Source organism: Dothidotthia symphoricarpi, assembly GCF_010015815.1.
Source record: "Dothidotthia symphoricarpi CBS 119687 unplaced genomic scaffold P153scaffold_5, whole genome shotgun sequence".
Taxonomy (NCBI): domain Eukaryota; kingdom Fungi; phylum Ascomycota; class Dothideomycetes; order Pleosporales; family Dothidotthiaceae; genus Dothidotthia; species Dothidotthia symphoricarpi.
In genome coordinates this window covers 735,158-761,691 of record NW_022985012.1, presented here as the reverse complement: position 1 = coordinate 761,691, position 26,534 = coordinate 735,158, and the positions used below count along the sequence as shown (strand labels likewise).

General features: G+C 52.8%; 14 protein-coding genes across 14 annotated transcripts; 8 read left to right on the top strand and 6 right to left on the bottom strand.

Annotated features, from left to right (window-relative positions):
• Positions 1 to 177: 177 nt before the first annotated feature.
• Positions 178 to 1,246, bottom strand: P153DRAFT_364552 (uncharacterized protein). Its single transcript, XM_033667631.1, has 5 exons — positions 1,028 to 1,246; positions 739 to 971; positions 671 to 691; positions 541 to 615; positions 178 to 490 (listed from the first exon to the last, which is right to left on the bottom strand). The coding sequence occupies exons 1-5, from the start codon at positions 1,051 to 1,053 to the stop codon at positions 393 to 395; spliced, it is 453 nt and encodes a 150-aa protein (XP_033526507.1). The 5' UTR covers positions 1,054 to 1,246; the 3' UTR covers positions 178 to 392.
• A 220-nt stretch (positions 1,247 to 1,466) lies between these two features.
• On the bottom strand, positions 1,467 to 3,046 carry P153DRAFT_421147 (S-adenosyl-L-methionine-dependent methyltransferase). The gene is made up of 3 exons (XM_033672292.1): positions 2,813 to 3,046; positions 2,539 to 2,765; positions 1,467 to 2,493 (listed from the first exon to the last, which is right to left on the bottom strand). The coding sequence occupies exons 1-3, from the start codon at positions 2,913 to 2,915 to the stop codon at positions 1,567 to 1,569; spliced, it is 1,257 nt and encodes a 418-aa protein (XP_033526506.1). The 5' UTR covers positions 2,916 to 3,046; the 3' UTR covers positions 1,467 to 1,566.
• Positions 3,047 to 3,126: 80 nt separating this feature from the next.
• Positions 3,127 to 5,254, top strand: P153DRAFT_429311 (Metallo-dependent phosphatase). The gene is made up of 3 exons (XM_033672766.1): positions 3,127 to 3,211; positions 3,280 to 4,125; positions 4,174 to 5,254. Exons 1-3 carry the CDS (start codon positions 3,197 to 3,199, stop codon positions 4,966 to 4,968), a joined length of 1,656 nt encoding a protein of 551 aa, XP_033526505.1. The 5' UTR covers positions 3,127 to 3,196; the 3' UTR covers positions 4,969 to 5,254.
• Positions 5,255 to 6,162: 908 nt separating this feature from the next.
• P153DRAFT_394288 (glycoside hydrolase family 43 protein) lies at positions 6,163 to 7,751 on the top strand. Its single transcript, XM_033671301.1, has 2 exons — positions 6,163 to 7,346; positions 7,411 to 7,751. Exons 1-2 carry the CDS (start codon positions 6,594 to 6,596, stop codon positions 7,630 to 7,632), a joined length of 975 nt encoding a protein of 324 aa, XP_033526504.1. The 5' UTR covers positions 6,163 to 6,593; the 3' UTR covers positions 7,633 to 7,751.
• A 232-nt stretch (positions 7,752 to 7,983) lies between these two features.
• Positions 7,984 to 9,037, top strand: P153DRAFT_184366 (uncharacterized protein; the record flags this gene model as incomplete). Its single annotated transcript, XM_033662395.1, has 1 exon — positions 7,984 to 9,037. A coding segment is annotated over one exon (631 nt), but the record flags the coding sequence as incomplete, so codon positions are not given.
• A 351-nt stretch (positions 9,038 to 9,388) lies between these two features.
• P153DRAFT_421144 (uncharacterized protein) lies at positions 9,389 to 10,052 on the top strand (the record flags this gene model as incomplete). Its single annotated transcript, XM_033672291.1, has 2 exons — positions 9,389 to 9,468; positions 9,515 to 10,052. 2 exons carry the CDS (start codon positions 9,389 to 9,391, stop codon positions 9,990 to 9,992), a joined length of 558 nt encoding a protein of 185 aa, XP_033526502.1. The 3' UTR covers positions 9,993 to 10,052.
• On the bottom strand, positions 10,010 to 10,879 carry P153DRAFT_284626 (kinase-like protein; the record flags this gene model as incomplete). Its single annotated transcript, XM_033663336.1, has 2 exons — positions 10,010 to 10,310; positions 10,344 to 10,879. The coding sequence occupies 2 exons, from the start codon at positions 10,877 to 10,879 to the stop codon at positions 10,010 to 10,012; spliced, it is 837 nt and encodes a 278-aa protein (XP_033526501.1).
• A 799-nt stretch (positions 10,880 to 11,678) lies between these two features.
• P153DRAFT_284906 (fungal-specific transcription factor-like protein) lies at positions 11,679 to 13,859 on the top strand (the record flags this gene model as incomplete). Its single annotated transcript, XM_033663353.1, has 4 exons — positions 11,679 to 11,766; positions 11,820 to 11,952; positions 12,007 to 13,711; positions 13,761 to 13,859. The coding sequence occupies 4 exons, from the start codon at positions 11,679 to 11,681 to the stop codon at positions 13,857 to 13,859; spliced, it is 2,025 nt and encodes a 674-aa protein (XP_033526500.1).
• Positions 13,860 to 14,405: 546 nt separating this feature from the next.
• On the top strand, positions 14,406 to 16,790 carry P153DRAFT_364546 (P-loop containing nucleoside triphosphate hydrolase protein). Its single transcript, XM_033667630.1, has 3 exons — positions 14,406 to 15,000; positions 15,053 to 15,658; positions 15,712 to 16,790. Exons 1-3 carry the CDS (start codon positions 14,608 to 14,610, stop codon positions 16,663 to 16,665), a joined length of 1,953 nt encoding a protein of 650 aa, XP_033526499.1. The 5' UTR covers positions 14,406 to 14,607; the 3' UTR covers positions 16,666 to 16,790.
• A 160-nt stretch (positions 16,791 to 16,950) lies between these two features.
• On the top strand, positions 16,951 to 18,140 carry P153DRAFT_364545 (aldolase). The gene has a single exon (XM_033667629.1). The coding sequence runs from the start codon at positions 17,220 to 17,222 to the stop codon at positions 18,090 to 18,092; it is 873 nt and encodes a 290-aa protein (XP_033526498.1). The 5' UTR covers positions 16,951 to 17,219; the 3' UTR covers positions 18,093 to 18,140.
• P153DRAFT_184429 (uncharacterized protein) lies at positions 18,131 to 19,579 on the bottom strand. The gene is made up of 2 exons (XM_033662396.1): positions 19,496 to 19,579; positions 18,131 to 19,441 (listed from the first exon to the last, which is right to left on the bottom strand). The coding sequence occupies exon 2, from the start codon at positions 19,088 to 19,090 to the stop codon at positions 18,170 to 18,172; it is 921 nt and encodes a 306-aa protein (XP_033526497.1). The 5' UTR covers positions 19,091 to 19,441; positions 19,496 to 19,579; the 3' UTR covers positions 18,131 to 18,169.
• Positions 19,580 to 20,441: 862 nt separating this feature from the next.
• On the bottom strand, positions 20,442 to 21,805 carry P153DRAFT_364542 (Cloroperoxidase). Its single transcript, XM_033667628.1, has 3 exons — positions 21,295 to 21,805; positions 21,023 to 21,238; positions 20,442 to 20,956 (listed from the first exon to the last, which is right to left on the bottom strand). The coding sequence occupies exons 1-3, from the start codon at positions 21,407 to 21,409 to the stop codon at positions 20,544 to 20,546; spliced, it is 744 nt and encodes a 247-aa protein (XP_033526496.1). The 5' UTR covers positions 21,410 to 21,805; the 3' UTR covers positions 20,442 to 20,543.
• Positions 21,806 to 22,254: 449 nt separating this feature from the next.
• P153DRAFT_394281 (uncharacterized protein) lies at positions 22,255 to 24,482 on the bottom strand. The gene is made up of 2 exons (XM_033671300.1): positions 24,427 to 24,482; positions 22,255 to 24,377 (listed from the first exon to the last, which is right to left on the bottom strand). The coding sequence occupies exons 1-2, from the start codon at positions 24,449 to 24,451 to the stop codon at positions 22,366 to 22,368; spliced, it is 2,037 nt and encodes a 678-aa protein (XP_033526495.1). The 5' UTR covers positions 24,452 to 24,482; the 3' UTR covers positions 22,255 to 22,365.
• A 127-nt stretch (positions 24,483 to 24,609) lies between these two features.
• On the top strand, positions 24,610 to 26,464 carry P153DRAFT_334659 (PIG-U-domain-containing protein). Its single transcript, XM_033665625.1, has 5 exons — positions 24,610 to 24,809; positions 24,862 to 25,129; positions 25,177 to 25,796; positions 25,853 to 26,151; positions 26,265 to 26,464. The coding sequence occupies exons 1-4, from the start codon at positions 24,668 to 24,670 to the stop codon at positions 26,089 to 26,091; spliced, it is 1,269 nt and encodes a 422-aa protein (XP_033526494.1). The 5' UTR covers positions 24,610 to 24,667; the 3' UTR covers positions 26,092 to 26,151; positions 26,265 to 26,464.
• The last annotated feature ends 70 nt before the right edge of the window (positions 26,465 to 26,534 follow it).

The following is a 26,534-nucleotide window of genomic DNA, read 5'->3' as shown; positions in this document are numbered from 1 at the left end:
TCGGGAAATGACCGCTACAAATAACATCCCAGCACTTAGTCCCACGGACCCGGTTCATACACCAGCGTCAACCCGGTCTCGAAAGGAAATTTATTACCCCTAGTAAAGAAAGGACGTGTTGTCTGTAACTTGCTCTGCATTTTGCTATTTATTTACATGGGCATAGGATTGTAAAATGCCCCGACTAACAGGTAAGCCACAGAGAACGCTGTCAGAAAGCAGAAAGGTATCGCTCGACTGCCCATTCCACACAAATTCCTTACCCAAAAACTCCCAACTCCTTTAGTGAGGTACATGTGCTCTGCCATGTTGTTTTACCGCCATGGAACATGCACCAATATCCTGGTCCAAGAACTCCTGCAAATGCCCATCCAATGTCATGTCGCTTCACATCATTGTGCAGCCGACTTGGCCTGGTCGATAGTCACGAGCTGCTTCTTGAGCTGCGTGAAGAAGTCCTGTCCCGAGGGCATGAGGTGCGACATGTTGCCTGTTGCAACGTTAGCCGTCCGTTCTCCTCGTTGTGTAGGGAAGACCTACCCCTCGACCCCCAAGCCCCGCTGCTCCTCTTCGCCACCGAGTCGCCTTGGACCTTGTGATATACAGCCGGTTGGTCTTCAGATGTATAGTCAGCCAATGCAATCTACATGTGCGCGTCGCGGGGTCGTACCAGCAGTGCTCTCGATATATTCTGCCCTTGGTTAGCATGATCCTTGGTCTACGCGACGGTATACATACTCTTCTTCAAGAAATCCCGGACTTCGTTCGCGTTGAAGTCGCGCACAGGAACATGTCCCAGCTCCGCCTGCGACTGCTTGCCCTTGTTTCCACCCGCCCAGGCATTCCCCGAGAGCGCCGACATAGCTTGTTGTCGCCCGGCGTCTTTGGCGGATCCGGTGGTGGAGGCGTTCATGGCGGGGCTGTTGGTACGGTCTTGGTTCTGGCGATTGCCCTGTCCTGGCCGCCGCCAGCTGCTTCCATGTCAGAATCCCACTCTCAAGCATGCACCGTCGAATGGATGACGCACCGGTTCTCTTGGCCCGCGCCGCTCATTGTCGCAGGTCGGTCGTGAGAGAGGTGGGATGAAGAGGGGCGCGACACCGAGGTGGATATAAAATGGTGGAAGCTGTACTGCTGTTCGTTGCTTGATCGGCACGGACCCTTGCTACAGGCCAATGGAAATGCTCGCCTGTGTTTGCCCAGATGAACAGCGAAGCCGTGCTAGGCCGTGCTAGTCCTCTTTGAGGAAATCCCAAAAGACGTTCACATCTTCTGAGGTGTGAGTGGAGGAGACGGTTGGAGCTGAGGCATGCGTTGTACGTCACGCGTGGCCATTTCGTGGTACCCTACTCAGTGACAAGTGTGTCAATTCTGCGGTGAAGTCAGTGTGATGGCTCTCAATGGTCGAGAGGGTCGATTTGATCACGAAAGACGGCAGATCGAGTCACCGCTACATGTTAGTGTGTCTGTCAGATTTGCTTTTGGTAATGCAAAGCACATGTAGCCGCGCTGTGTGGTATTCGTACGCATACATCATACAAGCTGAATGGCTTGACACATCGGCTACTATTCCTCAAGCTTCGTCTCTTTACTCGCATAAGTCTCCATACGGCGCCAAATGCCGAGGAACCCACCGCCCACAACCATCTGACCTGCCTTGGGTCGGCAAACCATCGCCCACTTCTCCTCATTCTTAGCCAGATCCTCTGCCAGTTCCGTGTCTCTCATCTCTTGGCCTTCGACTGGATCAATGGTCTCCTCGCTTAAGGACTGTGATGCTTCCTCCTTCCGTAGAGTTGCCCTTGGCTTCACGGGGCGAACATCCCACTCGCGGATGGCACCAACTCCCAGCTCAATGACCTGGTCCAGCAGGTAGGGCATTTTCTGCTCTCGAATGACGTGAACGCATTCGGCGATCTGGGTAATGCTTGGGTTGAAAACAGCAAGCCGCCCGTTCACGTGCAGTGCCGGAGCTACGTTTGCTAGATGGTGGTCTGCGTTGGGCAGATCCAGAAAGACGTGTGCCAAGAAGGGTTCTTCAGTCTTCCTTGCTGCCCTCTGCTCTGCAATCCACGCAGACACATCACCCACGTGGAAGTCGACATTGCGTGCATATATGCCGTTTCTGAAGCCTGCCACTATCTTCTTCGCATGCGTGGAGTGCTTGCTCGATATGTCCAGCGTGTGCACAATGGCGCGACGGTTCGTCTTCCATGACTCGAGGAATGACTCTTGCAGGTCCGAGACCGACTCTCCAAGGTACACAGCATCCTCGGCATCGTCGGGTTCCTGACTGCTTGAGACATGTGTCGATGCTCTGGGCAGAGGCAGGTTTCCTGCGTGTATGGCGCGCGAGAGATGCAGCGTCAGGGCTCCATGGCCTGTGCCTGCTTCGAGTATCTCCAGAGGTGGCTCCGTGTTCAGCAGATTGGAGGGCGTGTCGACGTGGAGATCGAGCAGAGAGACGATGAGGTTGGTGTCGGCGGGGTAGATCTGTTTCTCTTAGTTCGTCGTCTCCTAGAAGCAGACGTGACGCACAGGAGTAACGAGACGCGGCGTCAAGCGGACATACTCTGCTAACGTGGGCTCGTGTATGCGGTACGAGATGCCCTTGGACGACTGCACCAGCTGTCGCGGCTTCTTGCCGAGTATGTCGGCATGCTCTATGATGCCGCGGTGGTTGACTGTCGTCTTGGAGGACTTAAGTTTTATGAGGGTGCCGTCGTGCGTGTCCCTCTTCTCGCGGAGGAGGACATAGTCGCCTTCTATGCGCGTGTGAGCGGGAGCGGCGGGGCTGGAGCGGCAGTCTTGCCTTGGAAGTCGCGGCGCAGGCAGGAGCCAGTGGTGAAGTGTCTTGCAGAGGCAGGCCGTTGGAGTGCTGCGCGTCGCAGGTGCTGCAGACAGTGGTGTCGCATAGCTTTAGATAGGACTATAATTTCTTTCAAAGAACGTCCAGGCTGGGATGCAGTCAATTGAATTAATTTTACGTGTCGCCGCGGCTGCTGGTCATGGTGGGTGAGGGGACTACGGCCAGGATGCAGTGCGGATGTCCGCATGCAGGGTCGATGCACGACGCAAGCCGGGGAAGCCAAGGCGCTCACGTCGTCGCCAGGCACATGCTGCATGGCTCCAGCGACAGCCACCCTCCCGTGAAGATCGCCCGCGACCCCATGAGCACCCCGTCCCCGCCGCCGCCATGACCCGCCGAATAGTACGAGAGCCCCCCCAGCCGCCTCCGTCACGCGAGGTTTGGCAAGACCGCCGTCTAACACATCGCAGGTCCGGACGGGCGTCCAGCTCGTAGTGCTGCTCACGGCCGCCTTCTTCGTCGTCTTCTTCGTCGACAACCGCTACCGCGTCCTGCCCCAGGCCGTCCACAGCCACCTCCCGCTGCACCACGAGGGCCTCGTCATCACCGACATCACCGTCCAGACGTGCTCGACGCTCAACCCCCTCTCCAAATGCATGCTGGACCAGAAGAAATGGCACCGCGTCGAGAAGGACCTGTACCTGGGCGCGGGCTGGGTGTCCAAGGCCTACGTGCACATCAAGCGCAAGCGGGAGGAGGAGCTGACCAGCGAGGACAAGGTCATCGTCGACGTCCGCACCGGGAAACTCGACCCGGCCGTCGGCGAAAAGGCCCAGGCGTCTGAGAAGTGGGAGTCTCGCCCCGCCGGCGTGTGGATCAAACGCTCGCTGAAGCGCCACGCAAGCAACTCGAAGAGGGCCGTGACTGCCGTCGACATTCTGTTTGGCTCAGACGCAGTCGAGCCGCGTCCTGGGTGGGAGTTGGTTAAGAACGGCGCCCTGCATCTGGACACAGCACGGGACAGCAAGGATCCACGTCTCAGCATCCGAAGGGGTGCACCGCAGAAGACCGAGAAACCTGTGCCCAAGATCAGGAAGGACGGCAAGTTCAAGATTATGCAGATATCCGATCTGCATCTCAGCACAGGACTGGGTGCTTGCAGAGATCCAGAGCCCAAGGGTGCCAACGGAGGCCATTGTGACGCGGATCCCAGGACGTTGGAGTTTGTCGAGAGACTGCTCGACGAAGAGAAGCCTGATATGGTGGTGCTGTCTGGCGATCAGGTCAACGGCGACACTGCGCCTGACGTCCAAAGTGTATGTATCAAACCCCTCCCTACAACCAGAGTACTCACAATGCCGCAGGCCATGTTCAAGATCATCGAGCCCCTTGCAGAGCGCAAAATCCCTTACGCCGCCATCTTCGGCAACCACGACGACGAAGGCTCTCTCGCCCTCTCCCGCCACGCCCAAATGTCACTCTACGAGTCGCTCCCCTACTCTCTCTCAGAAGCAGGCCCAAACACAATCGACGGCGTCGGCAACTACTATGTCGAGATTCAAGCCCACAGCAGCAAGCACTCAGCGCTGACTCTCTACTTCCTCGACACGCACTCGTACTCGCCCGATGAAACGCACTACCGGGGCTACGATTGGATCAAGCCCAACCAAATCAATTGGTTCCAAACGACGGCTGATGGCTTGAAAGATGCGCATAGTCATTACACACACCAACATCTTAACATGGCCTTCATCCACATCCCACTCCCAGAATACGCGAACAGGGACAACGAATGGGTGGGCAACTGGACGGAGGGTGTCACAGCGCCTGGTTTCAACACGCACTTCAAAGACGCGTTAGTGCAGCAAGGCGTCAAAGCAGTGTCTTGCGGCCACGACCACGTAAACGACTACTGCATGCTATCCACGAAAGACGAGACCACAGAGCCTGAGCTATGGATGTGCTATGCTGGCGGCAGTGGTTTCGGCGGATACGGCGGTTACAACCACTACCACCGTCGCCTGCGCGTCTTCGAAATCGACACCAACCAGGCGCGCATCTCGACTTGGAAGAGGCTAGAACATGGAGACACAGCCGCACGACTCGATGAACAGATCATCGTCGACTCGGGCCAAGTGAAGGGCATCGAAATTTCATGAACATTGGGGATATTCATAGTGCTATATATCTTTCCCGCAACAATCGTTCGGCGAGACGGAAGGGGGTGGGTCTCTCGCATATACACTGTTTTACACGGCGTTTGACAGGCAAAATGGTGGTTCTGAGACGGGCACTGGCGTTTGGAGTGAGGCTCATTTGGAGGTGTGGGGATGCGTGGGCTGGGGTTGTCTTGAGTACAATGTATGGATTCGTAAGCCTCCTGCTGCTTGGGTCTTTAGACGGCGGCCTTGTAGATGATGATGAATTTTTAACACCTCGCTCGCTAGACACGTTACTCGAGATGCGGTATCTGGCATTGTGATCAGCTTACGTGAAGAGATGGTCTTTCCGTTCCCGCTATGTCTACTGATAGTCTATCGCCGGATGAAGAAGCTGACACTCTTACTGCCAGCGAGTATACTACTCTGAATGTCACCGGTCGGACGCGGTGTCACTCGCTCGGTCGCTAAAATAGTGAGATGATAGTAAGGCGGAGTAGGAACGACAGTGCGGCTATGAAACCTCTAATTGTGTTAACCACTGGTATTCTACCAGCGACATTTGTTGCTGTGAGTGTTAATCTCGGTCAAACTTTTGGCATTTGCATTCAACACCCGAGTACTCAAATACTATGACATCAGTACATGTGGTTGTGCCTAGCCGTTGCAGTTCCTTTGAAGGCTCTTGTGCTTCTTGCATGGTACATTCGATGGATATCTGAAGATACGAAGTACTAGAGTGAAGCCTGCAGAGATGGCTGACGGACCATTTTACACTAAAGATGGTCGATCTGCAACGCCACGTTCACGATCGGCACACCTAACATGCTAGGACAGACGATACATTGCTCCGGTACACACTGCCACAACATGTAACCACATGACATTTAATAATCACTCATGAAAAGTATTCGATTAGGCAGGTAGCTCAGCATCTCACACTGACTCTCGACTTTGTAATAGTGACCGCTTCCCTCTTTCGATCAATAAACCTCACAGGTTGCTTTTCTAAAAAGCAGATATAAATAGTAGAACCCCTGTCTACAAGCCCATATGCTAGCCATGCAGCCATTCTCAAAACGGTGAATCAACCTCCACGTTTCCACCAACCCGTTCCCAGCAACCACCTTGGCAGCCGCCGTCATGTCATACTCTAGCCAAGGCCTTGGTCTGCCACCTGACAATACTCTTCACCCCCAACATCCGGCACTTACGCGTAAACCCCATCACGGGTCCCCAACTTGTATCGAGTGGGTACTGGTATAGTGCCCGACGCCATTCGGAAGATTTCTTACCCCGCTGTTTAGGCTTCCTTTAATCTACGAACGACATGCTACGCGAAACGCAGCGAAGAATTCCACCACTCGAACGCAGCGATGGATGTAGCTAGCTTGATAGCTTGATTGTTTTGTTTGCAACTGTCTATCGTGATGCTGAGAGAGGGGGCTCGGCGAATCAGCACTGTAGACTCGGGCGTATACACAGGTCATTATTCCCATCAGGGAACAACATAAGTCGATCATGCTTTCTCTTGACTACTATTAAAGTTCCGATTCAATCCCCCTACTTTCATCCAATCCGTTCATTCGCTTTCTATCCATTCATACATACTCTTTTCGGTCAAGATGCGCACCACCGCAGCTCTTTCCCTGTTGTCGCTCTGGTCAGTAGCCGTCGATGCTTACGCAAACCCCTTGGCTTGCAGTGGTACCTGCACCAATGCCCATGACCCATCTCTCGTCCGCCGCGACGATGGAACCTACTTCCGCTTCTCAACTGGCGGCAAGGTGGCTATCCACACTTCTCCCACTCTCCAGGGTCCATGGACCTACAAGGGCGCCGCTATACCAGCCGGCTCCATAATCAACAAGACCGGCAAAGACGATCTCTGGGCTCCCGACGTCGTCAAGATCGGCTCGACATACTACCTCTACTACTCCGTCTCTGCCTTTGGCGAGAATGTATCCGCCATTGGCGTCGCTACGTCCACCACAATGGAAGTTGGCTCCTGGACCGACCACGGCACCACGGGCGTCGAGTCCACCACGTCGAACAACTTCAACGCCATTGACGGCCAGCTCCAGGTCGTAGATAGCAAGTACTACTTGAACTTCGGCTCTTTCTGGTCCGATCTGTTCCAGATCGAGATGGCGAGCCCGCCGCTCAAGGCCGCAAAAGCTGTGACATCGGCTACCAACATCGCCTTCGTGCCTACTTCTCCCCAGGCACAAGAGGCGGCTTTCACGTACAAGAACGGAAGCTACTACTACCTATTCTTCTCTGTCGGATCGTGCTGCGGATACGATACCAGCAGGCCGGCAGCAGGCAAGGAGTACAAGATCCAGGTCTGCCGCTCGACGTCGGTGTCTGGTCCCTACGTAAGTCGACGCATCAGACGTGCTTTCTTTCTGCCTGGTGTTTGTAAGCTAATATCAAAACCAGGTCGACAAGGCCGGAACATCCTGCCTCAGCGGTGGCGGCACTACTGTTCTCGAATCCCACGGCACTGTGTACGGCCCTGGAGGGCAGGGTGTCCTGACTGTCCCCGAACTCGGCCCGGTTCTATACTACCACTACGTCGACACCACGATCGGGTACGCCGACGGCCAGAAGCAGTTTGGCGTCAACACAATGAGCTTCTCGACCGGATGGCCGGTCGTATAAGCGTGTGTGCTGGGAAAGTGTCGCGCATGCTGGGTCTAAAAAAAAGCAATGCTTCGCTTCATTTTGTATATAGTTTGAGGTGACTCGATGTCGTCTCACCGTTTTTGTGCATAAATACATCTTTTTTTTCCCCGCCGCTGGTGGGGGGTTTCTGCAAGCCCTGTTGTTGTGATTGTGCGAATTCAGAGATGTTGTGTCGATGATGATGATGAAAGGGACATGAGTCAAAATCGAGCTAGTGCTATGCTCCACGACTCGTGTCTGCAAAAAGTGCGGAGAAGTTGACGTCTTTCATTGGTTTAGTTCGCTTTCTTAATTAATATGGCACGAGCGCAATAATCACTCTCCGTCTCCGCCTCCGCAATGCGCTTTGACGCAGCCTGACAAACTACCGATCGACAGTTCGTGGGATAGACAAGCTAAGTGCTGGGAAAAAATAAAGTCCTGTATTACGAGTGGGCTTCGATGGGCCGGAAGTACTGCAAGGTGGCTTGGTGACGCTGCGTCTTGGAATCCCAACTGGGAGGAGGCTTTGAAAAAGTTTAATCAGCTACATGTTTTGAGAATTGCTGAAGGGTGCGCGCTAGGAGTATCTGTAGGCCCAACCTACTTGCTCGATCTGGAGCACCTGCTGGCATGGCCTGACAAGACTGGTTTCGAGAGGCGAGGCCGCAAGATATACACTTTAAAGTGCGAGGCAGTCACTGACTCTGATCTAACTACCCGGTTATGGGTTCGATCAGTTCGGACTCATTGGGGCTGTCCGATCTCAGATGGCTCTATCAAAAGCACGATAACGGGACCAAGATCACCAAGCTGTCAGTATCATAGCGAGGACGAATATACCGCAACTACGACGGTCCTACCTAGCTTTCAAGGTTTTATGCAATTTTCTTGTAGCTGGCAAGCACCACAAGTGGCGACGTTGTTGTGGTGTTTTCCTATTGGCAGCCTTGTCCTGATGGTATATCTGCGGGTCTAGGTGATGATTCGATTAATTTCACAACGCGACTTGAGCCAGCTTTAATCAAATCTATCAGTTGGGCGTATAGTTATGCAATCCTAAGTTTATATCCCATGTAGTAACGACACTCTCTGCGCAAAGACGCGAATATCAATTTAGCGTCTTGTTATTCTTCAGAGATTCTACTCTTAGGCGTCTCGACTCCCTCCCTCGTCAATTTTCAAACTCATAGTTAGCATTTTGCTGTTCTTCGGAGTTTTGTCCTTAGAAATCGCGTGTTTAGTTAGAAACGACGTTAGTGGTGTACATCATCTCAACCTACTCCTACTACACACCACTGCTTTACTATAACCATCTCTACAATTTCAAAGCCCAGCATATTGTAACTATACAGTTCAATTAGCAAAGAATTTGGTACCTATATATGAAGGCGCTTAGCCTACCAGAACATACACTCTGAGGTTCTCTGGGCAGAGAGATGGGTTATATGTCTTGTCTTGGCAGGAAGACTTAGTGTGCTTATGTGGAGTTGTATTGTGTCCTGCACTGTGCCCAGATAGACTTGAGATGTGACGCCTTCGTACTTTCTGCGATGGTCACATGATGGGCTATTTTTGGAGCGAACCGCGCGCTTGAACTGTTGGATGGCTCTTCCAGCGTCAACTGAAGCACGCATGAAACAGCGACCAAGGGCGCATCGATAAAGTAGTGAGGCTCCGGAACCTCTATATATTGAGGACAAATGTCGATATTGAAGAAAATGTCAAAGAAAAGGCCGAGCACTCTTCGAGAATGCCATCTGACAAGGATCGATTGTACGTTGCTCTTTACGCTCGTAGCGGAGCTCCCAAAATGCCCGGCGGGGAAGACAAGTAGGTATCTTTCGCTCAAGGCGTGGACACAGCTAAAGCCCAACAGGTATCACTGGGCATTCCTTATTGGCCCGAAGGTCGAAGCAAACAACGTGACTGGAAGACGCTGTCATGCGAAGGAGTCTATGCAAGCCGCTGCTGGAGTCTTTAAGAGTGTCTGGGTGTACGAGGATCGCGCGGTATCTCTGCAACCGACTTCTGCCATTCTCGTCCGGATCATGATTGGCAAGGTTACCGATGGAGCACGACTCGCGGAGGCTTTTGCGAAGACTCCCATACGTGCAGGGCATGCCGGATATGAAAGTTGGAATTGCGTTTCCTGGATTCAAGAGGCCCTCAGCTTGGCTGCTCATGACGGAAAGGCGCTAGGGAGCTCTCGTACCGACTGGAAATTTGTGAGAGACACTGCCATGTGGTATGTTGCAGAGAAGGCCGCTAAACATCGATTTGACGGACAAGGGCAGTTTGATGTAGGGAAGGTACCGACGTGGGATGCATTAGAGAAGAAAGAAACGGTTGCTTGAAGGAAATAACAGGGCAATTATATATCCCCAAAATACGTACGCCTAACTTTCTCCATACTCAATTCTTCTTCCTGTGGATCTAAAAAGTTACACACTTCATTCTGCCAGAACTGATTTTGAGGATTTGCATGCCATGCCGTTGTGTACTCCCAGTAGTAAGGCATCCACCCCGCGGTATCCCAGTCAATGATACCAACTACTGTGTCATCGCGGATGAGTATATTAAGGCTGCTCAGATCACCGTGCGTGAGGACCGGTGGGCGTACCACAGACTCATGGAACGTAACGAGTTGCTTTACATCTGATATAACAGCAGGACTCAGTGAATTGTGACTTTGCAAGTCGAGAGACTTGAGAGTCACGTTATTCCTGAGGGCCAAGTGGAAGTCGGATACAGTGTCGAAAGGTCCCCAGGAGGACGTTTGAGGAAGCCGATAATCGTGTATTGGACCACCGTCTACATTAGATACGCCATCGGCCTGGCAAGGTATAGACCGGAGTTCTTCTACCATTCGTTTAAGGTGGCTGAAAATTAATGACTTTGACGTAGCCGAAAGCGAACGCCACCTCTTCGCAATAGTCTCGCCACGAATCCGTTCCATAAGTATATAGGTCCTGCCATGGTGTATGAAAGCATGATAAACCTTTGGTACAGGAACAGAGGTATGCCGTGCGATGAATTGAAGTGTATCTGCTTCCTGGAGGGTTACGGAGTCTCCAAATTTGATACAGAAATTAAGATAGAGTATGGTGCCGCTAGATCGCGTGAAGAGCTTGCTGATAAATCTTTGGGTTGCTAGCTTGGTGACTGTCAGCACGAGAATCTGTAGTGCCTTCGTTCTGAATCGCGGTTGAATGCGAGGGCTCTTAGTCCTGGTCGTGTCCATGGAGGAGATCTTGCACACTGTATATACTGGCGGAGTGTGATAAGATTATGCAGAGCGTGGGTTGCGGACCGCGTGCGGATGCGGTTTTTACGATGCGCTCTTCGTGTGTTGCGGCGGGATGCTTCGGGACGGTGGTGTCATTGAAGTATGTAACGTGGTGGGATAGGTTGGTGGCGATAACGAAGCTAAATCCGCTTGGGTACCAAGTTTGAAACTCGTAGGAGTTTATCTACGGAGAAGCACGTTTGCGCAGAGGGAGGACAGCACAGGCTGGAGAATGGGGTGAATAGCGCGCTTTGGTGGCAGGCTCATTGGACGCGTCGATCGGCGGCGGCGGAGGTCGCTATCTGTGCTACGTGTCTTCGCGGTCAAAGGTCGTATGGCTTTACTATGATTCGGTCAACATTTCCCTGCAACTTGAGGGTGGCAGACAGTACTTCCATTGCCCACAACAGTAAGTATTGTGATCTCTAAGCCGCGTAAGGCTTAGTCCAGAATCCTGGTTCCAGCCTGGCAGCCACGTGATATATCACACACCGTGATGATTACGCAGGACTTGTGGGGAGATTGTGCGCTACCCGAGGTAATTTACGCGTCAGAGAATGATGTTAAGAAGTCTATTAGGCTTTAGCTGCAATAAGGTAGGCAAAAAATACAAAACTGCCAAGATTAAAGATAAAGGTTCTACTTTTTAATTAATATGGCACAAGCGTTCTCTGTCTCCGCATTGCGCCTTGACGCAACCCACCTAACTACCGATGATCCGCAACGATCGTCTATGGATGCCAGATGGTTGGAAATGTCACAACCGCAGAAGCGTCCGAGCGAAGACGTGGACCACCAAGATGGGAGACGGTCTGCGCCTCGCCCACCCCGCATCAGAGCGTGTAGGTGGAAGACACTGGGTTCTGTAATGCGTCTTTACTCACTGTCTGATCAGGTGCAGAATGCAAGAGGCACAAGATAAAGTGCGAGCAAGTGCCCAACGAGCTGAAATGCGCAAAATGCTTACGTAGCGGAAATGATTGTGTCCCTTACAACTTGAATCAACGTCTGCTAGATGAAGATGCTACGTGAGTTTCCGTATTCCTAGTCGCCAAGATGTGTGATCTGACAGTCGTGTGCAGATGGAAAGCAGATGCGGCCGTTGAGTTGGCGCAGCTTCGCTCTGCGGTACAGCGCCTCCTTCGCCATAACAAGCTCGAGGAGCTTGACAGCTCTGCAGAAATATCACCATTTCCTACGTCAGGGCAGACGATGAACGTCAGCCCAGTCAACGTTGTCTCTGAGAATGGGTGCGCCACCATGGTCGTCCCTCCAATGGACATGACCAGGGACAATTCTACTGAACGCGACTCTGGCGATGAGTCTGGTTTAGTTATAGCGCCTATGCGGAGTTTGTACGACCTCACCAGGATTCGCAATCTTCGAAGCAGCGCCCGGTTGAAATCGAAATCAAATCCTGTGGAAGAGGATTTCATCGCACAAGGTCTTGTGCCTCAGGCCGAGGCTGAAGAACTCTTTAATCGGTACATGCATGATATCCACCTCTATCTCTGGGCGGGTGTGTTGTTTCCCTACGACTCTTTGGAAGCCGTCCGTCGCCATTCTACACTTCTCACGGCTGCTGTCCTCACCATAGCGGCATTGCATACACCTGGTCGCGACGACACGCTGCAGAGATGTTACAACATATTTGTGTCCTTGACCTACAGTGCCTGTCTCTCTCGACCGCAGAACCTCGACGATATTCGAGCGTTGGCTCTTGCTGCATTCTACCTGTCGAACTTGAGTTGGAAGCTCTCTGGGATTGCTGTGAGAAATGCCGTCGAGATGAACATGCATCAATCGTTTCAAAAACTAATGCGGGGACACGAAGACCAGCGAGACCACGTTCGGTTGTGGTACGCGTTATACGTATGCGAACATCAGTTCAGCATCGCCTATGGCAGGCCGCCCATAATTCACGAAGACGTTGCGATCAAGAACATAGAATATTTTCTTGACAGCCCAAAGACGCAGCCGGGTGATATCAGGTTGGGCGCCCAAGTCACTCTATTCAAGATACTGACAGAGGCCTACATCGCATACGGAAGTGACCCCGAACAACCACTGACGGAATCTGACTTCCAGCAACTCCGGCTGTTCAATTTCGCCATCGAGCAATGGAGATTGGCATGGCAAGCACGATCTGCCGATAGTGCAGTCATAGGTTCCTACCCATCGAAAGGTGTGGTTCTCTACTATCATTTCGCACGTTTCCAGCTGAACTCGCTCGCACTACGAGCTCTCCCACCACCCAGTGCCGCCATGTCCGAATCTCTTTCTTACGACCGCCGTGAGGCCGCCAACATTGCCATTTCTGCAGCCACCAGCACTCTAACCCTCATCTTCGAGGAGCCTGACCTACGACGAGCGATGACTGCAGTCCCCATCTTCACGCACACCATGGTCGCCTTCTGCGCCACATTCCTGCTCAAGATGGCGAAAACTTGGGGTGGAATGGCGCAAGCATCATCACCTGAGTGGGCTACCGAACCGGTTGGATTGGGACTCAACTTCAACATAACCCAAGTCCTTTCTCTATCGCGAAGATCTGTGAGTTTTTTGGCAAAGGTGGCAGAGAATCTGAACGAGAAACACCTCACGAGACATATTGTTCATGGGATCAACGACCTTTTGAAGCGCCTTGATGATGTGGGGACGCCAAATAATGTTGCAACAAGTGTGCTTCCGCCCGTGGAAGCTGTCAGCGCACAAGCTTTAGATCCACCAAGCTCCACTGCTACTGTAGATTATGGAGGTGTGGAAGGTGTGAATGGGTACAACATGGTACGTTTAATCATACTCTTCGGTTTTGAATACTACTAATGCTACACAGTATGATTTGATAGGGAGCTATGGGTTCGGATTCGACGAGACGTTTTTGGGCCAGGGAGCTTCGACGAACCTTGACTTTTGGCAAACAGACCCCTTTTGATCCGGATGGTTTAGTCAATCGAGTACTCTGTAATGAAACGGCACGAACGGACTGGCGCTCTCGGTTGATTGGTTGATTGTAACGCCAGGAACTGAGGTGCAGCGAAATTTTGCGACAGTTGACAACTCCATCTCCAATCAGCGTAGGAGTGTTTTGCCTACATTCCTGGCAGTATACGCTTAGTATAAATATTTGTAAATTTATTGGTAACGCAGCTTATTTCTCGCTTTTACACTTCGTCGAGAACGGCGATCAAGTTCGTTGGAAGTAAAGTCAGGATCAGCAAGCGAGATCTGGAACGGGAAGGTCCACTTTTGGGGGGCTGTGCGTCAGGCAGATGCACATCCACTTTACAGATTGATTGACAACTGGGGCTGAGGTCTAGTTTAGAAATCGACCAAAACACAATGGATGATTGGCAGAAGGGCGGTGTGCAGCCCTCTACCCATGTGCCGCGGCTTTGACAATACACTCCTGCCGCCCTTCAGCCTCACCACCGGTGCTGCGCCACCAAGAGTTAATGCATGTTTATGCCTCTACTTGGGGCTTGAGACTGCTGCCTGTAAGATTGGTGAGAATGCTGACGCCCAGTACCTGAAAGAGTACTACGGCTCTTAATATTAGGCGTCCATGTCAGCGTCAGAATGATTCATTCAGCTTGTACTGCAATTGTTTAAAGGTCGCTCAGGGCACCAAGAGATTATCATTCATATTCATCCTTTTACTTCAACACTACATCCTCAACACCATGGCTCCTCACGCAGACAACGACGTTGCCGCAATTGACGAGAAGTCGACCAACGGAGACAAGAGTCAAGTTGTGAACAAACCCCAAAGCAAAGCAAAGGGCAAGGGTAAAGGCAAGGGCGATGCACAAACCAAGGAACGAATCCAACGGCTTGACCAGCTCTACAGCAAGAAGAAGCGACAGACTTACTTTGTTCCGACTCCTACATCGCGTGTCGAACAGGAGAAGCCTGGTCAAATATCACATGTAGTCCTCAAAGTACGACGGATCATCTGCGATAAAGGCTTTCCCACGGGCACCGAGATTGATGTCAAATCTACGCTGCTCAAAGATGCTTTGTCGGAGATCTTCGAGGGTGTAGAAGGACTGACTCTGAATGAGTCTCCGCCTGTGGTAAGTTGAGCTCATACGCTATGGGAATCGCATAGTTAACACTGTTTGACAGGTCAGCCCAGAGCTGCTGTTCCACGCTCGTCAAGGGCTCAGCGACCGCATCAAAGCCGAAGAAACAAAAGCATCTCCAAACAAAGCTCTGATAGACGAACTGGGTGTCGCCGTCCAATTTGTCGCAGAGCACTTCTCAACTACCCTAGAGACTCTGGATTGCATGGCTTTGCAAAATGAAATCACATTCAGCCTCCTCTGGACGCTGTTCCCAGCGAAGACGACAGTCTACACCAAAAGCAATCTCTTGCGAGCACACCAGGTCTTGAAACTGCACAAAGGGGACTACGGGTGTAGCAATGGGGTGCGCTTTTTCGACCTCGAACTGCGGTTGATCTCTCACGATGGAGAGAAGATGGGATGGGCGGAGACGAGCATGCGCATCTGGCAGTTTGAGGGCGCGAAAAAGGTGTACAACCTCAACTGCTTCCCGCTCGCCCACCACCCGGAGCAGGAGAGCATTCGAAGCGAGCTGAATATGCGTGGTAAGCGCTATGTGGAGTTGTTGAATGCTCCCCATGGTACATATCAAGAGTATGTTGGCGCTGCAGTGACCGAGAACCGCGGCCTTGTAGTGGACAACGAGTACAAGAAGGTGATCATACACGTAAGTGACGGAACGTACTCGACCCTATCCAGACGTGCTGACTCCAATACCAGGTATCCGGCCGCATCATGCTTGATTCCGCATCCCTCGTGCAGCTAAACGAGTACACGGACCTACTCCGACCAACCGTCGAAACCGAACTCAGCGCACTCAGCCTCAGCGATGCAGATTACACATACTGCAACCACTTCGTCGGCGGCTTCGCCTTCCGCCACAAGAAATGGTGTCTTTTCGCCATCAGCCACCTCAACCCCGTAGTATGGAACTCCAACGCCTTCTCCAAGCTAGTCATGGACCCGCGGAAACGCAACCTCATCCACTCGCTCGTTAAATCGCACCGCAACGGCGCCGAGACGTTCGACGACATGGTGAGCGGCAAGGGCAAAGGCCTCGTCGGCCTCTTGAGCGGCAACCCGGGCGTCGGCAAAACACTCACGGCGGAAGTCATCTCCGAGGTCTCCAGGCGCCCGCTGTACATGCTGAGTGCGGGCGAATTAGGCACGCACGTCGTGGACGTGGAGAAGAAGCTGGACATGGTGTTGGAGGTCACACGGCAGTGGGGGTGCGTGCTGCTTATTGACGAGGCAGACGTTTTCCTACAAGAGCGTGACGGCCTGGATCTCGAGCGCAACGCACTCGTCAGCGTGTTTCTGCGCCGCCTCGAGTATTTCCAGGGCGTGTTGATTATGACGACGAATCGCAAGCGCACGATTGATGCGGCGTTTGATAGCCGTATACACTTCAAGCTTCACTATGGCGACTTGGATGTGGCGTCGCGCTCGGCGATCTGGAAGAACTGCATTGGCAGTGTTCCGGCGGCTGTTTCGACGGCGGGGATCAGTGAGAAGGATTATGAGCAGCTGGCGGCGTTGAAACTCAATGGGCGGCAGATTAAGAATGCCGTGGCCTGCGCGGTGTCGATTGCTATGGAGGAGAAGGCTGCGCTGTCGGTGGAGGGGATCCGGGTCATTCTCGACATGGATGGTGGTGATGAGAGTGAGGATTGAGCGAGGAGTGGCATCTATGTACTTGGCTGAATTGATTCATGTTTCTTCTTCAATTTTGTTGCCATGGCTATGTCGAGATAGAACACGTCGTGAGACTTGAAATGTAGCTTACAGTGTCATAAAAACTATTCAGTTTCCAGATCTGCGAAGTGAGCGTCTTGCCTTTGAAGCCGTAAGACTTCTTCCACCTACAGCGCTATCAGACGCCGCGGCAACAGCATGGCCGATTCAAACACCGAGGTCTTGCAACGACCTGTCATGTCCATCACGTCGTCACTCGCCGCGGGAAAGTGAAATCCACCCAAATACTCAAAACTCGTCCACACAGCTCAACTCTGACGTTTGGATCCTTCAGTGTCTACCATGCAGGCGGCGATTGCACCGAGCAGTCGGCCATTTCGCCGTTGAAGCCTCGCAGCCGTTGCCGACGCCCCACACCAGGATTCGGAAAGCCTTCGGAACAACCAGTCGACGACCACATCCTCCCAAACCTCACCCCTCACTTCCCCCTCCTCCTTCCAAAAATACCCTCAATCAAACACTACTTACCCATCATGGCGCCCGACCTCTCCCAAAATAAAGCCGTCAAGATTGTCGCCCACGCCGCCGCCAACAAATACGCCATCTGTGCAACCTGTTGCTACAACGTCGAAGGCATCCTAGCCTCTGTGCGCGCCGCCGAAGCCCAACGCGCGCCCCTAATCATCCAACTCTTCCCGTGGGCCGTCGAGTACGCAGATGGCATCCTCGTGCGCGCCGCCCGCGAGGCAGCAGACAAGGCCAGCGTGCCCGTAGCCCTGCACATGGACCACGCGCAGACACCCGCCATGGTGAAGCGCGCGGCCAGCTTCGAGCGCGGCTTCGACGGCATCATGGTCGATATGAGCCACTACGACGATAACCTTGAGAAGACGCGCGAGCTGGTGCGCTACTGCAATGAGCGCGGTATCGTGACCGAGGCCGAACCCGGCAGGATCGATGGCGGCGAGGACGGCGTCGGTGACCTCGCGGATCTGGGCTTGCAGGCTATTCTCACCACGCCCGAGCAGGCGGAGGACTTTGTTGCGACGGGCATTCACTGGCTGGCGCCGGCGTTTGGGAACGTGCATGGTAATTATGGACCGAAGGGGCCGCAGCTCGATTATGAGCGGCTGAAGCGCGTGCATGAGAAGGTTGGGGGGCGGGTGAATCTGGTGCTGCATGGCGCAGGGAAGAAGTGGTTTGGCGAGAAGCTCATCAGGGAATGCATTGAGTGTGGCGTGGCGAAGTGCAATATTAATGATGCGTTTAATGAGGATTTCCTGAGCGTTATGCGCGAGACGGGCCCATTGACGGGGCTCATTGAGAAGGCGACGGATGCTATGCAGAAGAGTATCGAGCAGATGATGGTTTGGATGGGGAGTAATGGCATGGCGGATAAGATGTAGATATGAGTATGATATATGTTCGTCTGCTGATCTGACGAAGCATGGTATGATCTTTTGAATTTTGACATGTTTGAACATCACCCTCTCCCCATGCACTCCTCTACGAGCGCTCGCAGAACAACACTAGTATCTGCGCCTCTCTCGTCACTTGTGTCTCCAAGGGTCACCTCAACCGAATTCCCCGGCTCAACATCTTTCCTCATCACCAACTTCGCCTTTCCCAGACTCATCCAGTCTACCGACTCTCCTTCAGCAACCAGCAATGCTTTCTCTTCCCTATTCTCAGATGGGACCGGTACAAACTCTCCACAGCCAGCCTCGTTGATTTTCTCCGAACGAGACTCCATCCACACCTCCCTCCGCTGCCCATCCCACCCCTGCTCTTCCACAAGAAAATCTCCCAGCCCAAGGCTCACCCCCGACCGTGCACGCTCAACCGCAATCCAATCCTCAACCCTCAGACAAACCCTCAAATCGCCCCTCCTCCCCCTCACATCCCCACCCTTAAGTCCCGTAACCGTCCTCACCATCCCCCTCACAACGCCCCCCACAGTTCTCTTCCCCCCCTTACTCCGCAGCACCCCATCCGCCGCATCCCATAACACATGAACCTCGTACCTAGCAACCTTCTCCAGCCACCGATACCGCTTGGCCAACTTTTTCAAATGCGCCGCCATCCGCGCGTCCCAGTCGCTTTGCACAAACGTCTGGCCCCGCCCCCTGAACACAATCCCGATGCGCAGCTCCACCTGCGAGAGGAGGTGTGCGCTGTACTCGCGCGCTTCCTGCACGGGGAGGGCGAGTAGAGCTGCGCAGCCGTGGTGCACGGCGCTGATTTGCACGCGCGTGTGCTTGCAGACGTGGGTTTTAAGCTGCAGGGGGATGCCGGCGGTGGTTGGGGGCGTCGAGGGAGAGCCTGTGGAGAGGTGCGTGTAGACTTCATTGCGGAGTTCGGGGGGTAGGGCGGGGAAGAGTAGTTGTGGCGGTGGACATTCCATTTTGATGTTGTTGGGGTGTGGAGGTGGAGGTGATGGGTCGAGTAAGGGCGTCGGACACGGAGATGCTGGTAGCGAGATATAGGTACCCCTTTTGTGCGTTTATCGGTTCCAGATACCAGTTGCTACCACGAATGTGTACACGTCGACGTCGATGTTGATGAGGAACCCAACAACAAGAGAGCGTATGCGAAGCTACACAAGCCGCCAGCCGCAAGCACGGTGAGTGACCACAACCGAGTATCTATCGTGCGCCCAACACCCACGACAAATACAACGGGAACGGCAGTGAACGCAAACTCACGTGATTCCACGTCACGGCACCTTTGCGCTCTCGACTCGAAGACACAAAAGCTTGCACATGGTCAGCAACGCCCCCCAAAAGCATCACCCTCCAAGACCCAATACCTCTCGATTCTGCGTCGACGCAACAGAAAATATAATGCACCGAAATTTTCTCATGTGGGCTTTTTTTTTCTTTGGCCTGGCCGTAGGCTAGGTATTCGGCACCGGATCGGCACTTGACAGGTTCAAGTTAGGAAGGCGCGAGGATGAGATTTTTTTCCCCCTCTCTGCTCTTTTTCGTGCAAAATACGGGGTTTTCTTGTGACGTTCGTGGAAGCATTCTTTTGTCCGCGGAATTCTGTATGGTATGTGTTAGAGGTGTTGTTTGTTGCGTGTCTTTGCGCAAAATTCAGAAGACGGACTGAGAAGAATAATATATTTCCACGTACATGATCTTCTGTAGAGTCTGAACTCTGTATATTTGAAGTTCGTTCACATCATATTAAGACATGGTGGTTTCTGGACGTCGTCGAAAAGACAATGCGTATGCCGGGTGGCGGGCCGAGATCTCCTACGTAGCCATGTCGAAGCTGGTCTTTCGTCTACAATCGAGTGGAGAGACGTGGATTTAGCGCATGGTGAAGTGGATGTGAGGAGAAGAAAAATATTGTGTCGAAAGAAGGGTGGAAAGGATCTTCATATCAATAGTTTGACATCCGTTGACTCATTCCGATGTGATGAGTCTGAATCTGAACCCTTGCTTTGCACGCCCTGCGCCACACTCGTGAGGGCATTGTTATTGCGCAGAACGGTGGCATTTAGAGGTCGGCATGGGATGCAGTCTGGTTGTTTTTGCATGCGACGAGGGCGCGATGGTTCGTGGCGGATGTGGAGCGGAGCGGGGCGGACGGGCGGGCGTACGATCAAAGCAAGAGGGGTCTCCGCGCGAATTATTTTCGATTCTTTGACACAGCAACACAATACTCCACGGTCACAAAAACGCATATAAGCGAGATAAAAAACAAGATGGCAACACGCTTTCCAATCAGATCTCCAAGGATGTATTCAGTATCATGGTTCTGATATATAAATTGCCCCATATCCTCCCATATTTCAAATGTCACATCCCCACACATACAACGAATTAGGAACTAGTCTTTATACAACGACTTTACGCAGACGCCGCCGCGATCAACCCCACAAGCTGCAACAGCCCCGCGACCGTAATCTCACTCTCAGGCCTTGTCCACCCCTCCTTGATCGGCAGCCTCTCCTCCCTGAACAGCACGTTAACCCACTTCTTCACACCCGTGATAGCTGCGCCCGTCGTCCCGTTGGCCATAACGCTAAGGTACAGCGCCGTCTCAATCATCGAGTTCTGGGCATCCGTCGCGGTGAAGTTCCACTCAGGGTTCACTGCCTGGGCGGCTGCGAGACGTGCCTTGCGGGCCGTTGCAGCGGTGCTAATGGGAATGGTGGACTCGTTGAAGTAGGAGCTTGTGTGTGCCCAGATCGCGGGCTTGAAGTGGTAGTTGTCGCCAGTGAAGATGTCGGCGCGGGACAGACTGCCGTCGTGCTCGATGACTATGGTTGCTGTTAACATGCCGTTTCTATCATGGTGAAAGGGTTTGAAGAAAGGAGGCGACGTACTGCCGTGCTTGTTGATGTCATCGAGATTGAAAGTCGAGGAGTTGCCGGTCGTGGATGCAGTCAGGGCCTTTGCGCCGACGAGCCTGGTCGCTGCTTCGGCGAGGTGGACGCCATCTCCCAGACCAACTATGAGGTCGGCCATGGAGACATTGACACCGTTGCGCGGGAGATAGCCGTGGTTGGCTAAGGTGTTAACCATTGGGCAGGGAGAGCGGCCTGGCAATCTTTTGTCAGCAACTGATATTCAAGAGCAGAGCAACAGTGTATCTTACGATCAGTCGACCCAGGCGCTTTCCAGGCATGGACATCCGCCTCCTGTTCACTAGCCAAAGGAAAAGCAGCGACGGAGGACAACACACACGCCGTCCAGATAGCAGCAGTCTTCATCTTGAAACGAGGGACTTGGATGAGAAGTAGAGAAGACTGTGGTAACTTGGATTCAAGGAAAGTGACGGTTGATTAGAAAGAGTGTTGTCCGCAGTATCTTATAAGTGACATTATTGTCTCGCTTTGAACGATATATGGCCTCTGCGGCCCCTTTCGTAGTGTGCATGAAAGACCCCGGAAGTGGCACGCTATCGGGCCTTCGAACGGAGAGACGCTGAAACGGGCATCTTGACATTTCCATAGTCCCTTTAGTCTGTACATGGCACATAGTATGAACTGACTTCGGAGATGGATGTAACGGTTCCATCGACTTGCAAGTAAACGCTGAAAGCATAGTTCTATACCGGAAACGTTGTTGGTTTGAACAAAGGGAGAGGATTTGGTGTTTGAAAGCAGCGATGGGTGAGGGATGCCAGACAACTCTCGGGACAGGGGTTGATATATCCAATCGGCATGAGGCCAAGAGTAATCAACGTCCGATCATTTCGGGGACTAGAGCCGTTGCGGTAAGATGTTTGACATGGATTGTGGTGGAATCTACGGGTCCGTGCATGCGGCGCAGCAAAACAACCTCGGCCGCTTGTGTCAAGCTGAAAGCCAGTGACATGGGACTAACGGTAGTAGATAGATAGAATAACGTAGATCAATTTTACATGAACATGGGTAAGAACTCTAATATCCCCTTTATCATCTGCTGCGCTCTTCTTCGGCTATGTGAACGTGTTGTTGTGGCGGTGTTGTTTGTCAAGATAGCAATCTCACTTACGGCTTGCTGCTTGTCGCAAGAGCGGACTTCAACATCGTAGAGTCAGTGTCAGAATACAGAAAAAGAGCGCATATTTAGAATCAGATTGTCATTTCAGGAACAAAAAGGACTACATATGGCACCAAGGTAGTAACCTAGTACCCTAAACACCAACCCGCCCAAACGCCAGCCCACGCACTTTTGATATGCTCTACAAAGCCTCTGCCGCAGCCTTGGCCTTCTCGATCTTCGCACGCTTCCTCCTGAGCACCTCAGCCTCAGTGTCGCGCTTGTTCTCGCCGTATTCAATGCGCTTGAGCAGCTTGCGCTTCTTGTTTGAAAGCATCATCTTCTGCCTATCACGCTCCTCCTCCTCCTGGCGCCTCTGCTTGTCAGCCTTCTTGCGAATAGCCGCATTCTGAGCCTTCTTGGTGGGCTTCTCCTTCTCGAGTGTCGTTCCAGTAGCCTCAGCTTCGAGCTCGCGCTGGTGCTGTAGACGAGCAGCCTCTCCTTCTGAGATATCAGACTCTGCATCAGACTCGAAGCCGTCAAAATCTTCTGCGGGAACATCGGCGTCTGAGCCGCTGTCGTCATCGTCCTCTGAGTCGGTCTCGGCAACGTCCATGCCTTCTCCAACCTCGACAGAACCTGCACGGTCGACGATGGCATCCATATCGTCTTCATCGTTGACATCAGCCATCTCCTCCTCATCACCTTCGTCCTCGAAAGCTTCTGCCTCGCCCTCTGGCTGCTGCGCCTCCAGAGGCAGCTTCGGGTCGTACTCTCCCTTCTTGGGCTTCACCCATGGGCTCAGGTGAGGTGGAAGCTCAGCACCAGGCGCGTAGAGGTCTGGGCGAAGCAATTTACTCTGGTTAACGCAGTCCCAAACCCATTGCGGTTGGACATACGTTCGGCCAGGCATGGTTGACCGAGGCCACTGAGCTTTCGGAGCGGCAGCACTACCTTGCTCAGTCTCCGGCGCATTGGGCGCTGATTCACCGTTTGAGAGCGATGGGCGATCGACAATCTGATGTGTGATCGCGGGGTCAGATTCGTTTGTTGTGAATGCACCCTCACCCAGGATACCATCCCACCCTACTCTCTTGCAACCAAAAGCCTTCAAGATGAACTCGAGCGAAGCTCTGGGTGTCTCGCGAGACAAGTAGAAGGTGAAAGGTTCGAACAGAGACGCAATTTCGGCGCTGCTAGCTTGCGGTTGAGGTAGAACGTCAGCGTCCGGGGCTGTTGGCTCAAACTTGTCGATGCCCTCGGTGGCCTCTTCTTCGTCATCTTCCAAGGTGAGGTCAGCAACAGCTGCTGCTTCCTCGTCATCCTCGGCGTCCGACATAGCAGCGATTCTGTCTGCTATCGCCTGCGCCTCGGGGTTGATCTCCGCGTCCTCGATGTCGCCATTAGTTGCGCCATTTGTAGCGATGCCCTTGCCCTCCAACTGGAAAGCAGCCAACTCGCCACCTTGCTCGTCGGTCTTGGCGTTGAACTTGGGGGGGTATACGAATCCTATCGACGTGTACAGGCGGTAGTTGACAAAGCCGAGTAGAGTCGTGTAGAATTCGACGAAAGTGCCCATTATCCTGAAGTCGATGTCTCCACCAGTTCGCTGGACGAACCGATAGGGGACCAGCCACAGAATGTCCTGGCCCTGGATTGTTGCCTGATAGTAAATGCCCTTGATGGACAGGAAAGACTTGCGCAGAGCGTGGGAGGTGATCACGTAGTGTTCGAACTCGCGGGTAAGACGCTGGCAGAGAGCAATCGTCTTGGCAGGAATATGCTCGCTGGATGGCAGGTTCGCGAAGAGGAACAGCATGGAGAGAGCATCGTCGAGGTCGCGCAGGGCGTCTACGAACGTTGGGTATCGCTCCTTGATGATGTGATCGAGCTTGACCTTGGGCATGAGGTTCTTCTCAAGGCGCGCAGCATCGCCGGCCTCGCCACGGCCCAGCGCGCGGCCAATCTTCTTTGCGACAGCCTTGTGCTCGCGGAACTTTGCGAGAAGCGGCTCATGGAGAAGGTATTGGATGTCCTTGGTGTAGTAGAAGGTAGTCGCGGCGGTGGATCCCTTCGAGACCTTCTTCTTGTTGCGTGGCTCACGTGGGTAAATACCCTTGAAGATGCATAGTCGTCTGAAGTCTGGGAGAGAAATCTGCAGCTTCTTTACCGCTCGCGTACGCGTGATGTAGTTTTTCGCCGCACCAGAGGTGCCTATTATTTGATCAGTATTTCGTATAGATACCATAGAACATGAACTCACCCTTTTTCTTGGAGCGACCGGCCATTGTGAGTGTTGTCGTGCTTCGAGATGCTGTGGGAGCAGTTGGACGAACTTTGCGGGACAAAAAAGTTCGAGATGCGACGGTTCAGCCGACGAATAGCCGGCCGCCATCCCTGCACATGCCTTGGCAAAGGGTCCACCATCAGGTTGACAGACGACACGAGTGCTTCCATAGGCGTCTTCGCTATGGGGATGGAATTGGCGTCTTCATAGCAGTGCAATGCCCGTCGACAAGCAAAAGGCCCTCCTCTTCGGAGCTGCTGCGGCAGTACGTCTGCTCTTCTTCACCTTCTTTCCCTCATTGCCCGCCCTTCTTGCTGGCCGTGTCGAGGTCTCTACGCCGGTAACAAGCTTCAAGAGGTGTATGTAGCATGTGATCGCACTTGAAATGCTCCCATACTGACCCTGGTCCAGTACAAGAGGGCGTGTTCCTCTACACGCACAATGTCTCTCCCTACGACGGCGGCGTGTACCACCAGGCACCCCTCCTTCTGCCACTCTTCTCGCTACTGCCAAACCCGTCGCATTCCCCTTTAGCCACAAACCTGCTGTATACCCTCGTGGATCTGCTGAGCGCGAATGCGTTGGCCCAGGTAGCCCAGAGTGGACAGGCAGCTGTGACGCGATTGTTTGCATCCTCGCGCAAGGACCTCAGATGGAGCAGCGTTGCTATTGCCGCAGGGTACGACTGATGACATACAGGCAGAGTGTTGTGCTGATGTTTGCTAGCTTCCTTTTCAACCCTTTCACCGTTGCGACTTGCATTGCGCGATCGACTTCATCCCTTAGCAACTTATTCATACTCACAGCCATGGCCAAGGCGTCTCAAGGAGCCAGCACTACCTTCGTCCTCGCAATATCATTCGCAGCTTACCTGTCTATGCATCCGGTACTTCTGTTCCCACCACTGTTGGTCCTCTTGTATGATGCTCGCGCAATGAAGACGAAGTCGACTCCCAGCGTCTGGTCTTTCACAATCATCCACGCTCTGGGCTTGGTCGCTACGATCGGTGCACTGCTTTCTGCTTCAGCTGCCATCACGGGCTCCTGGGATTTTCTGGCAGCAACCTATGGAGTGCGTCTTCTACTTCCAGATCTTACACCAAACGTTGGCCTTTGGTGGTACTTCTTCATCGAAATGTTCGATTCATTCCGCGAGTTCTTCCTAGGCGTCTTTTGGCTGCACGCGGCGTCTTACATGCCAGGTCTCACTATTCGTCTCCATAAGCAGCCCCTGTATGTGGCATGCACATTGACAGGCATCTTCGCCATTTTCACGCCATATCCTAGCATAGCAGATGCTGCCCTGTACCTGTCTCTGGTTCCTTTGTTCCGGCACCTTTTTCCACGTAAGCTCATATCAAGCACAAGATTGTACCTAGACATCCGGCTGACAACATCACAGTGATGCGCTATACCTTTTTGGCGTCAGCGTCTGTACTATATGCATCGTTCCTGGGTCCGATTTTCTATCATCTTTGGGTCTACGCCGGCTCGGGCAACGCCAACTTCTTCTATGCGATCACACTGGTGTGGAGTTTGGGGCTTTCGATCATCGTTGGAGATTCATTGTATGCTGCATTGAGAGATGAGTTGGACGTGGAAAGACCCGAGCTGCAAGGCAAGGAAGTCACTCGGATATGACAAATGGCGAGGGAAATCTACATAGCATAGTTAACATGTATAACATACGATACCCTACCAGTATGTGTACCTCTCTTTCGTTCCACACCGCATCGTGTCATATCGACCATCGTTTTTCTCCTATGATCCATCCTATTGTACTCACAGTTTCTTTACTAAGTAATCTTGACTAGCTCTGCGGCTTTTTGAAAGTAGGTAAGGGTAGCATCTCCGTAAAGATCATGTTGTCGATCACAGCATCTTTCACTCCGCAAACTCCATCCTGCGCATCTTCAAGTAAGCCCGGCAACAGACTGCATATGATTGAATCATTTGGACCAAGGCTGGTCTCAAAATTCTCACTTGTATGCTCTTACTATTCTACAAGAACAGCCTAGTTTTGAAAAAGAGAGTGGGAATAAATTCTTATCTTCTTCTTCAACTTATCTTATCATCCTTCACGG

Bases quoted from the DNA above. Each gene is read 5' to 3' on its own strand.
- P153DRAFT_364552 (XM_033667631.1), bottom strand. From the start codon at position 1,053: ATGAGCGGCGCGGGCCAAGAGAACCG. The intron at 972-1,027 runs GTGCGTCATCCA...ACATGGAAGCAG, and splicing joins GGCGCGGGCCAAGAGAACCG to CTGGCGGCGGCCAGGACAGG. The intron at 692-738 runs GTATGTATACCG...AACCAAGGGCAG, and splicing joins CCGGGATTTCTTGAAGAAGA to AATATATCGAGAGCACTGCT.
- P153DRAFT_421147 (XM_033672292.1), bottom strand. From the start codon at position 2,915: ATGCGACACCACTGTCTGCAGCACCTGCGACGCGCAGCACTCCAACGG. The intron at 2,766-2,812 runs GCAAGACTGCCG...ACACGCGCATAG, and splicing joins CCTGCGCCGCGACTTCCAAG to AAGGCGACTATGTCCTCCTC. The intron at 2,494-2,538 runs GTGCGTCACGTC...TAAGAGAAACAG, and splicing joins CGCCGCGTCTCGTTACTCCT to ATCTACCCCGCCGACACCAA.
- P153DRAFT_429311 (XM_033672766.1), top strand. The intron at 4,126-4,173 runs GTATGTATCAAA...ACAATGCCGCAG, and splicing joins CTGCGCCTGACGTCCAAAGT to GCCATGTTCAAGATCATCGA.
- P153DRAFT_394288 (XM_033671301.1), top strand. From the start codon at position 6,594: ATGCGCACCACCGCAGCTCTTTCCCTGTTGTCGCTCTGGTCAGTAGCC. The intron at 7,347-7,410 runs GTAAGTCGACGC...TATCAAAACCAG, and splicing joins CGTCGGTGTCTGGTCCCTAC to GTCGACAAGGCCGGAACATC.
- P153DRAFT_364546 (XM_033667630.1), top strand. From the start codon at position 14,608: ATGGCTCCTCACGCAGACAACGACGTTGCCGCAATTGACGAGAAGTCG. The intron at 15,001-15,052 runs GTAAGTTGAGCT...ACTGTTTGACAG, and splicing joins TGAATGAGTCTCCGCCTGTG to GTCAGCCCAGAGCTGCTGTT. The intron at 15,659-15,711 runs GTAAGTGACGGA...CTCCAATACCAG, and splicing joins ACAAGAAGGTGATCATACAC to GTATCCGGCCGCATCATGCT.
- P153DRAFT_364545 (XM_033667629.1), top strand. From the start codon at position 17,220: ATGGCGCCCGACCTCTCCCAAAATAAAGCCGTCAAGATTGTCGCCCAC.
- P153DRAFT_184429 (XM_033662396.1), bottom strand. From the start codon at position 19,090: ATGGAATGTCCACCGCCACAACTACTCTTCCCCGCCCTACCCCCCGAA.
- P153DRAFT_364542 (XM_033667628.1), bottom strand. From the start codon at position 21,409: ATGAAGACTGCTGCTATCTGGACGGCGTGTGTGTTGTCCTCCGTCGCT. The intron at 21,239-21,294 runs GTAAGATACACT...AAAGATTGCCAG, and splicing joins AGCGCCTGGGTCGACTGATC to GCCGCTCTCCCTGCCCAATG. The intron at 20,957-21,022 runs GTACGTCGCCTC...CAGCAACCATAG, and splicing joins TGACATCAACAAGCACGGCA to TCATCGAGCACGACGGCAGT.
- P153DRAFT_394281 (XM_033671300.1), bottom strand. From the start codon at position 24,451: ATGGCCGGTCGCTCCAAGAAAAAGG. The intron at 24,378-24,426 runs GTGAGTTCATGT...ATCAAATAATAG, and splicing joins CGGTCGCTCCAAGAAAAAGG to GCACCTCTGGTGCGGCGAAA.
- P153DRAFT_334659 (XM_033665625.1), top strand. From the start codon at position 24,668: ATGCCCGTCGACAAGCAAAAGGCCCTCCTCTTCGGAGCTGCTGCGGCA. The intron at 24,810-24,861 runs GTATGTAGCATG...ACCCTGGTCCAG, and splicing joins GGTAACAAGCTTCAAGAGGT to TACAAGAGGGCGTGTTCCTC. The intron at 25,797-25,852 runs GTAAGCTCATAT...ACAACATCACAG, and splicing joins GTTCCGGCACCTTTTTCCAC to TGATGCGCTATACCTTTTTG.